At 35.2% G+C, this 14,069-nt stretch overlaps 2 protein-coding genes across 2 annotated transcripts; both read left to right on the top strand.

Annotated features, from left to right (window-relative positions):
- Positions 1–4,352: 4,352 nt before the first annotated feature.
- LOC145040448 (protein FAR1-RELATED SEQUENCE 7-like) lies at positions 4,353–5,946 on the top strand. The gene is made up of 3 exons (XM_078988374.1): positions 4,353–4,766; positions 4,848–5,097; positions 5,180–5,946. The coding sequence occupies exons 1-3, from the start codon at positions 4,353–4,355 to the stop codon at positions 5,944–5,946; spliced, it is 1,431 nt and encodes a 476-aa protein (XP_078844500.1).
- A 1,986-nt stretch (positions 5,947–7,932) lies between these two features.
- LOC145043268 (flavonoid-6-hydroxylase-like) lies at positions 7,933–10,086 on the top strand. Its single transcript, XM_078991871.1, has 2 exons — positions 7,933–8,955; positions 9,175–10,086. The coding sequence occupies exons 1-2, from the start codon at positions 7,999–8,001 to the stop codon at positions 9,805–9,807; spliced, it is 1,590 nt and encodes a 529-aa protein (XP_078847997.1). The 5' UTR covers positions 7,933–7,998; the 3' UTR covers positions 9,808–10,086.
- Positions 10,087–14,069: the final 3,983 nt, after the last annotated feature.

The following is a 14,069-nucleotide window of genomic DNA, read 5'->3' as shown; positions in this document are numbered from 1 at the left end:
TTATGTATTTGGAAAACATCGGGTTTTCCGGGGAGGTTCAACATTTTCACTTGTACGTTTAATACTAAGTTCTTCAATTATACTTGTTTTTGAAATTATCATGCATATATGTACGGATCTTCACACCTTTTTACAAACAACGATCTTTTCAGAAAATATCGGATTTTCTGGGTTGTTCTCGTTCAAACTACACAAAACATTTTTCATATCAAACATACTTATGAACTAACCAACATTCCATACGTTGACCGTTTTTCAAAATAACTTGTATTCTTAGGTAACAGGTAAGCTGAGGAATAAGTACCAAGTATGTTAGTGTGTTTTGTTTTTTGAAAACTATCAAACAACTTATGTATGGATTTGTAATGTTAAAACAATGTACTTGATGTGAACAACGTCGGTTGTAATATATTGATGCATGGTGATGTTTATGTTATGTTTCATGTATATTCATTGTGATGATAATCAATTTAAATCACACGAGCCCTCGGACGTTTCCGCCGTCTGTTTCGGGGGTGTGACAATCTCACATGAACATCCTCTTAAAAATAGAAACTCCAAATGAGAAAAGGTTGTGGCTTATCTATCACAACCAAGTATAACTTCAATTCGTTCTAAGCCACATGCTACTTGGAAACAAAATACAAAAGTGAGATGTCCATAATCAAAATTATAAAGTATTTCTAAATATCTTAACTTTATATGGCGTAGCTTTGTGAGCACTGATAAAATTATATGTAAATGTTATGGAAACATGAAAACAAATTATCTTGTGATGATTTTCTTTCGAGCATCATTTTGTTTCCTCCATGTATAACATTAAGGTGAGAACATATGACGAAATTGAGGCATCTATGTAAACTATATATATATATATATATATATATATATATATATATATATATATATATATATATATATATATATATATATATATATATATATATATATATGAGAAAATTGCAAATTTAGCAAAATACATTAATTACTTTGTGGAAAATAGCCAAAAAAAACCAAAATTATAAAACTAGCCCTTAAAATCGCAGATGAACTAAGTCCATCTGTGATTTCGCATTTCCATCTGCGCACATACAAATGCCTAAAGGACATCTATGCTTTAGGCACTTGTACATTCGCAGATGGAACAGTCCATCTGTGATTTTGTACATTCCATCTGTGATTTCGTAGCTATATTGTATAAAACGTTTTTTTTCCTTCATTTTTCATTATCTTTTTTAGAGTAACTCTCTCTTTCCACCTCTCGCCGGTTACAACGCAAACCAAATATTCATTCATTTGTTAGAGAGGTTTTAAACAAATTTTTCAAAAAAATAACAACAAAAAAAAAAAATTTTTGAAAATTTTTCTATATAATAAGGTTGTTTCGTAGTCGTAGTCAAAATTAAAAAATTAAAAAAGGTGAGCCCGAGGTCGCTAGAGGAAAATACCCCTAGGGTCGTTACAGGAGAAATGAGCAAAGATGTTGTCGGCGAGGTGAGACAAGATTATCGATTAATTCTTGTAGAGGCCAGAGATCAACAAGTGTTTTCGTTCTTGAAAAAGCCCTAGTCCCTGCGATTTTGTGGAATTTAGTAGTACTGATACTTCGGTCGAGGCGTGTTTGAAATACTTATAAAGCGACATCTCTACACGACACTCATTTAAGAAAAGTGTCATTCGTGTTTTTAATTTTTTTTTTTACACTAATTTTATGGTACGTATAAATGCATTCCTCTATCCTTTGAATTTTGGAAAACTTACATTAATTTTAGGAAACACAAAAAATGTGTATAGTTAATCAGTGCGTGTTATTGATTGCGTGTCATTAAAGAGCTATTTTCCTATAGTGAAATAAATAGCTTAAAAATAACTTAAAATAAGAATTGTTAAAGTAATATTATATAAAGAATTATAATGTTATCTTTAAAACCAAAAACCAGATTTGTTGTTTTAAATAATTATAATCAAAGAAACGAATAATATTAATCAAATATATTTTAAAAAAAGTTAAATTTCTGAAACCAAATTAAATAACTAAGATTTTTCAAATATATTATTTTAAATAACTTACAACAACACTAGTTAAAAGTAAAATCATATACAAAAATTTTATTTTTACCTTTAAAAATAAAATCAAATTTTGATGTTTTAAATAATTACAATGATAAAAAATTAAACTCTTATTCAAATAAACTAATTTAAATTAATTAATCAAAACAACAACGATAAACATTATTAAACCATATATTATATTTAATTTAATTCATGAGTAATCTTTGGTAGAGACCATTGAAACAATTAAGTACATATAATTTTAAAAGATGTTTATTATCGTATAGTTCAAAACAAACAATGTTTATACAAACTTATTTTATAATAGACAAAACTGCATTTTTCGTCCCTGTGGTTATCCAAAAATTGTGGATAAGGTCCAAAATGTTTTCAAGTTGCATGGTTGGTCCAAAACATGAAACTTCTTGTGGTTTTGGTCCCTGGAGTTAACTCCCGTCCATTTCCTTCCGTTTAGTGTAGCACGTGCCCTCCATGTGAGGGTAATTTTGTCTTTTCATTTGTATTACACATTACCGCCAATTGAAAGCTCTATAGCCTATTTGTGTATATCATCCATAATTATCAGTTGGCTACTCCTATTCCTTCATCCACCTTTGACGACGTGAAGATAAAAAAAACCCTAATCACAAACCCTTTTCCTGATCGAGCTTCAATCTGTAGTTGAAATTTCGCAAATACTTCTAACAATGTGGTCCATCAGAGCACACGGTGAAGAAATTGATCCCAATCAAATTTATGGTAAGATGCTTTGTATTTGATCACGTTCTTACACTTTTGAAATCTAAAAATCGTTTTTTGTTTTTTTTTTTAAGCTGGACATCCCACCATGTTCAATATGGAGCTTCATCATGGTGGGAAGTTCACAAATTGTCCAGGCAACAAGTATATTGAAGGGGTTGTAGCATACATTGATGTGATCGATATATAAGAATTCTCATAACACGAAATGGACTCCATCATGTTAGATTTAGGGTATGTTGTTCCACCTGTCATCTACTACCATTTCCGTTTGCCCAATGAGGGTTTGGATTTTGGACTAAGAGCTCTAGGTAATGATGATGATGTACGTAACCTATCAAAATACGTGAGTGAGAACAAACTGATAATAGTGTACACATAGCATGGAGAAACAACGTTAGTTATCTATTTCATGTCCCCAAATGGTCCTAGAAGGGTTATAATAGAAGAGATTGAAGATGAGGAACCACCTCTGCCCGTATCCCCTACTGTAGGGTTGACCTTGGCAAGGTATGGGTTTTTCACACCTGAGTTGAGTAGGGGTAGAGGTTGGAAACCTACCCAAGGTAGCTCATCATGTAGTAAAAAGCTTTGCTTAGATTGGGTAGACAAAGGAGGAATAAGTGTTGTTGAAGGTGATCAAGTTGACCTTGTGACTACTAATGTTGATGTAGATATGGTTGAAAAATTAGTGAATGAAGATGTAGAGGAGGGGCAACCTATTGCAAATAAGGGTGTAGAGGAGGGGTGTACTGCTATGAATAAGCAACAACAATCAAATGAAGTCCCTTTTGAAGACAACTATAGTGTAGAAGAGGAAATTTTGGAAGATTTTTACCCTTTCTATGGGGTTGAATTTAATGAAAGTATTCCGAAAAAACCATCCAACATGGCTGATGTAGATGCAAGTAATGATGATGATTCAGATAGCAGTGAAGACAACAGTGAAGATAATGACTTTATGGTTGATGAAGATAACCTAATTCCAGATATTGAAGTAGACATGGAGAATTTTTACATGAGTATAGACACAAATGCAGAGTACTTAGGGAGTGTGTATAAGTTTCATGAGGGTAATGATGTTCAAGAGGAAGTAGAGGATATAGAGGTTATTAACAATGATGAATGGGATTCTATGGGTGAAGACTCAGATAATGATAGGAAAAGAAGGCAGATCATTAAACAGTTAGGCAAGGAGAGAGTGTGTTCTCATGGTGAAGTGCACAAGGTGGCCTTCCATGTAGGACAAAAATATAAATCAAAAAAAGAACTAAAGGAAAAAATTGATAGGCATGCAATGGAGACTAGAAGAAATATTTGTTTTACAAAAAATGACATACATAGCTTGACATCTGTTTGTAAGGGAACTGTGGTAGTCAATGCAAGTGGGGTTGGTGGACCTACCACAAAAAAAGGTAAAGGGCAAAGAAGTAATTGAAGAAAAGGCCAAGTGTACTTGGAGACTCCACGCTTCTAGGGCAAATGATAATGAGTACTGGTTTGTAAAGGGCAAAGAAGTAATTGAAGCTCTCGCAACAAAAATGGTGGTCGGAGACTATACTAAACAGTATGCAGTTTTAAGAGATTATGTGTTAGAGTTACAAGCAACAAATGTGGATACAACTGTAAAAATTCAAGTGGAGTCTGAGCCTAACTGTAACAACTCAACCAGGCAATTCAAAAGGATGTATGTGTTCTTAGGAGCTTTAAAGAAAGGGTTTAAGATTGGGATGAGGGATTTTTTAGGTTTGGATGGTGCATTCATGAAAGGATCATTCCCAGGTCAGATTCTTACAGCTGTTGGGGTTGATTCCAACAATGGAATCTATCCCCTAGCATATGCAATTGTGGAGACTGAGAACACCGATAGCTGGAAATGGTTTTTGGAATGTCTTGGAGATGACTTGGACATTCATGCTAACTCAAACTTCACATTTATCAGTGACAAACAGAAGGTACTTTTATGGTTAACATATTTTGCTAGACAACTAACTTATACTTATATACTAATTTAGCTATTTCCTTCATGTAAACAGGGTCTCATACCTGCTATTGCACAAATATTTCCTTGTGCTGAACATAGATATTGTCTAAGGCATATCTATGAGAATATGAGAAAAGTACGGACGATAACAGAGTACAAGGAACATTTGTGGAATTGTGCTAAAGTCACAACCATCCCGAAGTTTGAAACACTGATGAGAGATTTCAGATCCTATGACGTGGAAGCATATGAATGGCTTATGAAAATCCCTCCCCATCATTGGGCTAGAAGCCATTTCTCAGGTAATTACTTATTTGTATAATTTTATATATTTTCATTATTTCCCATTGATTTTGCTTACCAACATGTACTATATAATAATAGGTAGGGGAATGTTAGATATGTTGTTGAATAATTTGTGTGAAGATTTCAACAGTAAGCTCGTAAAAGGAAGGGATAAACCAATAATAACCTGTTTGGAGTTCATAAGGGAATATCTTATGAAAAGAGTTTGTAATGTGATGAAGGTGATAAACAAGTGCACATGTCCACTAACACCTACTAGTGAAAGGTTGTTATATGCAAACATATCAAGTGCTTCACAATACACTGCAAGATGGAATGGAGTGAGTAAGTACCAGGTTAAAGGGCCATGGCATGATCAACATATTGTGGACATGGGGCAGATGACTTGCAGCTGTAGGAAATGGGAGTTGACAGGCATGCCTTGCAAGCATGCAATTGCAACAATCAATGAAATGGCAGATAATGGTGAGCAAGTAGGAGAACTGTACACCTATGTGCATAAGGTGTATTGGCTAGAAACATGGAAAAGCATGTACTCTTTCATAGTCGACTCCATCAAAGGAAGGAGCATGTGGCCTAAGAGTGATAGTCCAACAACCCTTACCCCTCCACCACACCACAAGCAACCAGGAAGACCAAAAAAGAAAAGGAGGCAAACTACTGATGAGAAGAGTGTAAGCCAAAGTCAGAAAGAGAACCCACAACAAGGTCAATGTGAAAGTCAGAAGCTAACTAGGAAATTTGTGAGTGTGACATGTAGTAAGTGTAAGAACAAGGGCCATAATGCCAGGACATGCAAGGGTACGGGGGGGAATGGAGGTACCAGTCAAGCAAATGAAGTTTGAAGTGTTGCAAGGGTAGGCTACTAGATTTTGTGTTTTATTTGTGGTTGTAATATTTGGTAATGTTTTAAAACTCTACTTATTAAGTAATATTTATGCCCTTTTGAACTTGGTTATGTAATGGTTATGCACTTTTGAACATGGTTATGCAATAGCTATGTAATTTTGGTACTGCTTAATGGTAATGTTGCAAGGGTAGGCTACTAGATTTTTTGTTTTATTTGTGGTTGTAATAGTTGGTAAAGTTTTAAAACTATTGTTATTATGTAATATTTATGCCCTTTTGAACATGGTTATGTAATGGTTATGCACTTTTGAACATGGTTATGCAATAGCTATGTAATTTTGGTACTGCTTAATGGTAATGTTTGGTTTTTTGTTTTGTTAAAGCAGTTATTGGTGATGTACTTTCTTGTATTCTGTTATGGTTAACATCATAGTCAATATTTAACATTTTCAGCATTACACCATACACTATTATCATAACCATTTCAACTGAGACAATTTATAACAAAAACTACTGAGACAATTTATAACAAAAACTAACAATTTCATTAAAACAAGTTACCGTTGATAACCAAAAACTAACACTTTCAGCTTACAATTTATAACAAAAACTAACACTTCCAGCTTAGAAAAACCAACACCAAAACACAACATTACAACAATCTTCCAAAAAGTACACCCTAACATGTAAGCCCTAATTCCTAAAGTAGATAACCAAAAGAAGCAGAACCCACCTTATAACCAAATACATCTTGAGTTTTGTTGAATCACGTTGCATATTCCCCAAATCCAACTCATGCCTGTTGATTGTTCTCAGCAATTGTCGATCTTGGACACATGTGGGGGTCAACCCACCCAATAGATCTACATTTTGAATCCTACAATTATACAGTAAAGTGGATGGATTATTAAATCAAAATCGTCGACCTAATTTTGCACATTGTTACCTGTTTAGGGCATGCAAAGAAACGACGACCAGGGTTTAAATCTGTCCAGGAGGTTCGCACAACAGCCTCTCTTCCACAAAAACATAGTTGTTGCACCATTGTGAGTGAACAAAGAAATCGATCAACCAAGAAAGAGTAAGAGAGAAAGATGTGTTATCTGAATGAAGATGAAAGAGAAGAGAGACGTTGTGGATTGAGTCTTAAAGGAGTTTTCAAACCACAGGGACCAATAGATAAAAAGACGAAATTACCCTCACATGGAGGGCACGAGCTACACTAAACGGAAGGAAATGGACGGGAGTTAACTCCAGGGACCAAAACCACAAGAAGTTTCATGTTTTGGACCAACCATGCAACTTGAAAATTTTTTGGACCTTATCCACAATTTTTGGATAACCACAGGGACGAAAAATGAAGCTTTGTCTTTATAATATTTTAATATATTATTGTATTCTAGACAAATGCATATATTGGTTTAGTTGAAGTAAAATTTGGTGATTGACGTATTTACCTAACAAATGGATGAAAGTTAAATTGGTAAAACTACATCTAAATCCACAATTGAAAGATTCTATCATTTTTTTTTACACAATGCCAATAAATCATGTAAATTCCATTACTAAATTATGTTCCCTTCTCAACTAAATGTTGATGTTACATTTTCATTAGATGTTACATTTTCATTCACTTTAATAAAACAAATTGTCTCTAGCAAAGATATATGTCGATTTTTTAAATTTTTATTATTATTATTATTATTTTTTTTTTTGACTTTTTCTTTGTTCAAACATATTCAACATCATGATTCCATGATTCTATCATTTCTTTGACAGATCGCCAATAAATGAATTTAATTCCATTCCTTATTTAAGTAAATGTTGATGCTACGTTGTAATTAAGTTGTTAATAAAAAATTATTGTCTGTATGGTTGTCTTAAGCCCACTTTCTTGACTAGACATTCAACATTGCCATCTATATACATATTTATTTATACTCCGTATATTATATATAAAATTTTACCTGCAGCCAGGGAGTTACATCTGTATATATTATGAAATCCATGTATCATCAGTTTCATAATTCTTTGTCGACGTAGAAAACATGAAGTTGTTTCTCCCGTTTTCAGCAAGTATAGCAGCCATATTTTTTGGTTTTCTACTAAAATTCCTGCTGCAAATCTTGAAAGGAAAGAGAGTGAAGAACACAGAACCACCTCAAGCAAAGGGCCGATGGCCGGTAATCGGACACCTGGGCCTTCTTGGTGGACCTGAATTACCTCATAGGGTCTTAGGTGGATTGGCTGATAAATACGGCCCCATCTTCACCATCAAGCTTGGTGTTCACAATGTTTTGGTGGTGAGTAGCGCTGAGATGGCGAAAGAGTGCTTTACCACAAACGATAAGGTCTTTGCAAGTCGACCCAAGTCAATGGCAGTAGAACACATGGGCTATAACTATGCCATCTTGGCTCTCGCTCCTTATGGGGACTACTGGCGACAAGTGCGCAAGATCTTGACACTCGAGGTTCTCTCTCAGCGACGTGTGGAGATGCTTGGACCTCTTCGTGCTGCAGAGGTTAAAGCATCCATGGAAGATATATATAACGCTTGGGTAAAGAATAAACAGACTGGAAGTTCCGACATGGTAAAGGTGGATATGAAACAATGGTTTCAGAACTTGATATTAAATGTTGTCGTCAGGGTTGTTTCAGGAAAAAGGTTTTCACCTGATGACAAAGAAGGGGTTCGATTTCAAAAAGTGATAAGGAAATTCTTTGTCTTATTGGGCACATTTGTGGTGTCTGATTTTATTCCATATCTCAAGCCTTTGGACCTGGGAGGATACGAGAAAAAAATGAAGATCACAGGAGAAGAGATGTACGAAATTGTTACAGGATGGCTAGAGGATCACAAGAGAGTGAGAGCGGAGGAAAAGCATGCGCAGCAACATGAAAGAAGCCAAGTCTTCATGGATGTTCTGATTTCCGTTCTTGAAGGTGCCTCCCCAGAGGAATTCCGTGGTTTTGACCATGATACCATAATCAAGGCTACATGTTTGGTAAGCCTAATCTTTATCTCATCATCATTTTATACATCACCAATGCTATACGACTACTATTAGTAAAGTTTGTTAATCGTTTATAGTTTCTTCCACATTCTTTATAATATTTGCAACAGTTTTCAGTGGCAAAGATAAGGTGTGCAAAAAACAAAATTATCAGCATGCATGTTGCTTGAAATCTAATACAACAAATTTGTTTTAACTTCAAACTTGCAGACTGTTTTAGCTGCGGGATTGGACACATCGTCTGCAACGTTAACATGGGCTTTATGTTTGTTGCTCAACAACCCAAGAGTATTAAAAATTGCCCAAGATGAATTGGATGAGCATGTTGGAAGGAAGAGAGCAGTGGAGGAGTCGGACCTGAAGAACCTTGTTTACCTTGACGCAATCGTTAAAGAAACACTGCGTTTATACCCGCCTGGACCTCTAAACCTTCCTCATGAGTCCATGGAGGATTGCGTTATTGGTGGCTACAAAATCCCTAAAGGCACACGTTTATTGACTAATCTTTGGAAAATTCAACATGATCCTAATAAATGGTCAGATCCAGAAGAATTTCAGCCCGAAAGATTCTTGACAAGTCATAAACATGTTGATGTAAGGGGAAACAATTATGAATTGCTTCCTTTCGGTAGTGGTAGAAGAGTATGCCCTGCTATTCCGTTTGCTCTTCGGTCATTGCATATAACGTTAGCTACTTTAATACAACAATTTGTGCTTAAAAAGCCATCGAATGAACCCATTGATATGAGTGAAAGCGCTGGAGTGACTATCAGCAAAGCGGTCCCACTTGAGGTCCTTCTAGCGCCTCGTTTATCCCTTGATATGTACCCTGTTGTTGCATGATACGTCTGCTTCAAATCATCTACCAAGCCCCGTTGCCACTAACCATGCGCACACACTCTAGTCTTATTGAAGAATGATTCCAAGACAATCCCGAAAAATCAGAAAGTCTTTTTACTATCTTATCAACAGCTTGCTATTAGTCATACTACTTTGTTTTGGATTTTTCTTAATTATTTCATGCAATGGTTTCTTGTTTCTTCTGCTTGTATGCTTTGTATATAGAACCATCCATTGTTTACATTTTAAGCATCGATAATACCAGAGTCTTAGCGTGAAAATTTTCCCTCCTTAACTTTGTGTTGTTTAATTACACGAACATGCACGCATAATATTTGCTTTATACCAATTTTAAAATGGTCTAAATCAACATTACTATATATTAGCCTCCGATCCTAATTTTCACTGTAGATTCCTAATGGCCAAGCCACATAGGTCCAGAGTAAGCCCAGAACTACCCTTAACTTTTTGATTTTTTTTTACTAGCTAGGCCCAAACCGACTGAATTACTAGGATACCAAAATTAATTACTAGGATACCAAAATCCCCCTTTGAGCAACCAAGAAGTTATTGTCTTCTAAACTGCTAATAACTTATATTATGAACAAAACTAGGGTATAATATTGTCTGTGTTTATTTAGGATATGTCCCCTGTCCCCACTGATAAATATTAAATTAATATCACTTCTTTATTTGTTTTGATGGATGCCAATTTTCTTTTGAATATTAAACTAATCCAATCAACTTGTGGAGAAGAGATGTAGCAGCCCCATCCCTTTGTTTTATTGCACTAAATCAAAGGAGAAAGTGTGTATTTGTTTTATTGATGTAAATGAAAGAAGAAAGTGACAATGTTTGTTTTGTTGCCATTTTTCGTGTTGTTTTTTTGTTTATGCATCAAACGAGCACAACGTCGTCTTCTCTGTTTGTTTTTATACTTAGTAACTATGTTTATAATAAGAAACAATGTTTATTTTTTATTAATTACTTATTATTTAACTGACATGGATAAATATGTAACAAAAGGAAAAGTTTTGGATTTATCAGAGGCAACTAATGCTGATTTTTCTAATAATAGCCATGTTGAAATCAATTTAGCAGATCTTCCCTCAAACCCTAGGATATATGAGGATTAGGATTTTAGATTATGATTCTAATGTTCGAGATGAAGTTCAAAGAGCATACCTCATAAAAGGGCATTGCCAACTTAAATTCCACGAGTTTCTTTATACTCTTTTTGGCAAAAATCACAAAGATTCAATGTTGCATGGTTGAAAGTTAATGAATATTATGGTTTATATTACATCCCTCCATCCATAGCCAAAAGAGCCACGTGGCGACATTAGTTTTTTGTAATCAAAATGATTGATAGACAACAACCCCCATGAACAACAGACTCGCCTTGTAGCCCAATAAACATGATATCAACTTTCGTTCCTACAAAAAAAAACACGAATAAATAACACCGTCGACACCACAACCAATCACATAACGTCCTACAAAAAAAACACGAATAAATAACACCATCGACACCACAACCAATCACATAAAGTCCTGTCCTACAAAAAAACATAAACAACACTAGTTCAACCAACAAGGAAACACTCGTGGAAAAATAAGAAGACTAGGCAAGAACATTTTGTTTTAGTCGAAACAGACGTTAGTCTAAGTACAATGCAAGCGAACAATATGAAAGAACCACGAAAATTTTCCTATAAGCAAAGCTAGCCAACCATGCAACTACTACCACCATTCCTACAACAACATCTAGCATCCATAAATTTAAAACTAGTATACATTCCCATGAAAACTATTGACTCATTTTACATAAATATATAGGATACAGGTACAACAATGGGCTGAGCCCTAAAAGGGTCGAGATACATAACAATATATCTATATATGTGTACATATATATATATATATATATATATATATATACACATGCCAATATGCCCCCATAGTTTGAGGGGGAGGTTCTCGAATACTCAAATTGGATTGAAACTCAAAAAATAACGGAAATGGGAGACCCTTAATGAAGATTTTTGCATACTAGTATCGAAAAGGAACATGAAGAACCCGTATGTGGCAGATGGCCACTTTGTCATGACCAAAATGAATGTCATGTTCCATGTGCTTGATTCGTTGGTGTTGAGATGGATTTGTAGACATGTAGATGGAATTGATGTTGTCACAATATACAAAAGTGGCAGACTAAAGAGGCGAATGGAGCTCTTGAAGGAGATTGTGAAGCCAAGATGTCTCAGCAATGGCATTGGCGAAGCCACAATACTCTGATGCAGCACCAGATCGGGATATGGTGTGTTGTCACTTGGACGACCATGAAATAAGATTTTCTCTCAGGAAGACACAATACCCGGAAGTCGAACTTCGAGTGGTGCGGCACCCTCCCCAGTCAGCATCGGAATACGCTAAGAGTTTTGATGCTGTAGTGGCATACATGTGTAAACCATGGTCAAGAGTACTGTTGTGACATCCCTATTTTCACGGCCAGAAAAGACCGATTTTGTTTATGCTTTATAAAAATCAGAGTTCTTCTTTTAATAAAAATGTTGCGGAATTTGTTCCCAGAAAAATATGATAAATACGTTATTAAAATATTTCCGAAGAAACGTACTTTACTCATTTTAAAATGTTTGGGATGTCATCGTCAATACAGGAACATGAGCATAAACAGAACTTACATTTATTTACACTAGTGATCTACATCTCTTTAAATCTCTCAGTGTAAAGTGACTTCGTATCAACACCTGTGATATAAATAAACTGAGTGGGTCAGGTTGGGAAACCTGGTGAGTACATAGGGTTTTCAACCCAGAATAATATAATTATTATGTTTAAACAATCAAAATCAACCCAATTACCCATCCCCATTATCTTCTTTAGTCTTAAGATCTACCCTAAGAATCAGCCATTCCTCATTTATTTATTCCTAAGGATCATCATAAGGAATCGACACGAAGTCCATCATTACCAAGACTTATAGAATATATCTGGTGAACACGTAGTCCGAAACATCTTGTAAACACTTAGTTCAAAAGTAACTAGTGAACACACTTAGTTCAAAATACCTAGTGAACACACTCAGTTCAAAGATACGTAGTGAACACACTCAGTTCAAAAATACCTAATGAGCACCTAGTTCAAAAATACCTACATGTTACGAAACTGCTATCGTTCCACTGGACCGTCTAGTATCGTCCATAGTCGTCATCTATACTCCACTAGATGACTGGATCATTGACAACACTGATGTCTCCCATCGTGTTATCACAAAACAACTATTTCATGTACCCATGTTTTTCCCAACACGTTTTGTAGATATAAAATACGTATACAGTTTAAATCATTTAAAACATGTATAAAAATCTTTTACTCAGCATAGACAGCAAGTATTCAGACAATATGTACACATAGCATGTAATTTATATTAAAATACTTCATATCTAAGTGTAAGATGAAAGAGACTATGCACTCAAAACACGTAAATTATATAATAAATACTTCATATCTATGTGTAAGATGAAAGGGACCATGCACTCACCTGAGAAGGTGGTGACTCGGTACTCGGACAGCGCTTCGTTTACTTTAAAATAATTTCCTTCGACGAAACCTAGTATTATCACCAATAGATTTTAGTCTATTATTCGCCAAGACTAATTAATAGTCTAGCTATTATTACTATTATATAAGCGTAAAAAAAATTATATAACCCATAATAATAGCCCAAGTATTTATTATATGTTCTTAATAACGTTAATATAATTAAATAAAAACTATATTAAAAATAGCGTAGGCGTAGCTCACTTACAGCGGGTTTTATAGAAAACCAGGCTTTGCTTGGAGCAGCGTTTCCGAGCCGGAAATCTCTTCTTCTCGGAGCCGTCGAGCACTCCGGGGCTTCCGCCTCGTGCTAGGGAGGTTCCCTAGGCTTTTCGGGGGATTTCGGGGCTAGAGAGAGGTTTTAGAGAGAGAGTAAAGAGAAGAAAGAATGGGAAAGGTGTGAAGAAAATGAGGGGGGGAGAGGTGGTATTTATAGGGTGAAAATGGTTGAAGTTGGTGCCACATGTCACCATCTAGTGGCAAGACTTGGGGAGAAAGCAATGGCCAAGATTGTACCACATCAACCATTTTGGCATAGCACACTTCCGACTTCTAAAATTTGTAACTTTCACATACGACCTTCGTTTTTGACGTTCTTTATATCCACGTGTAGGTAAAAATAATATCTACAACTTTCATTT

Source organism: Lactuca saligna, chromosome 4 (assembly GCF_052625555.1).
Source record: "Lactuca saligna cultivar CGN05327 chromosome 4, ASM5262555v1, whole genome shotgun sequence".
Classification (NCBI taxonomy): domain Eukaryota; kingdom Viridiplantae; phylum Streptophyta; class Magnoliopsida; order Asterales; family Asteraceae; genus Lactuca; species Lactuca saligna.
Note: the sequence above shows the minus strand (reverse complement) of the source record. Positions and strands in the feature narration are given on the sequence as shown.

Coding starts and splice junctions, on each gene's coding strand:
- LOC145043268 (XM_078991871.1), top strand. CDS start 7,999: ATGAAGTTGTTTCTCCCGTTTTCAGCAAGTATAGCAGCCATATTTTTT. Junction 8,956..9,174: donor TAATCAAGGCTACATGTTTG/GTAAGCCTAATC, acceptor TCAAACTTGCAG/ACTGTTTTAGCTGCGGGATT.
- LOC145040448 (XM_078988374.1), top strand. CDS start 4,353: ATGGTGGTCGGAGACTATACTAAACAGTATGCAGTTTTAAGAGATTAT. Junction 4,767..4,847: donor TTATCAGTGACAAACAGAAG/GTACTTTTATGG, acceptor TCATGTAAACAG/GGTCTCATACCTGCTATTGC. Junction 5,098..5,179: donor GGCTAGAAGCCATTTCTCAG/GTAATTACTTAT, acceptor ATATAATAATAG/GTAGGGGAATGTTAGATATG.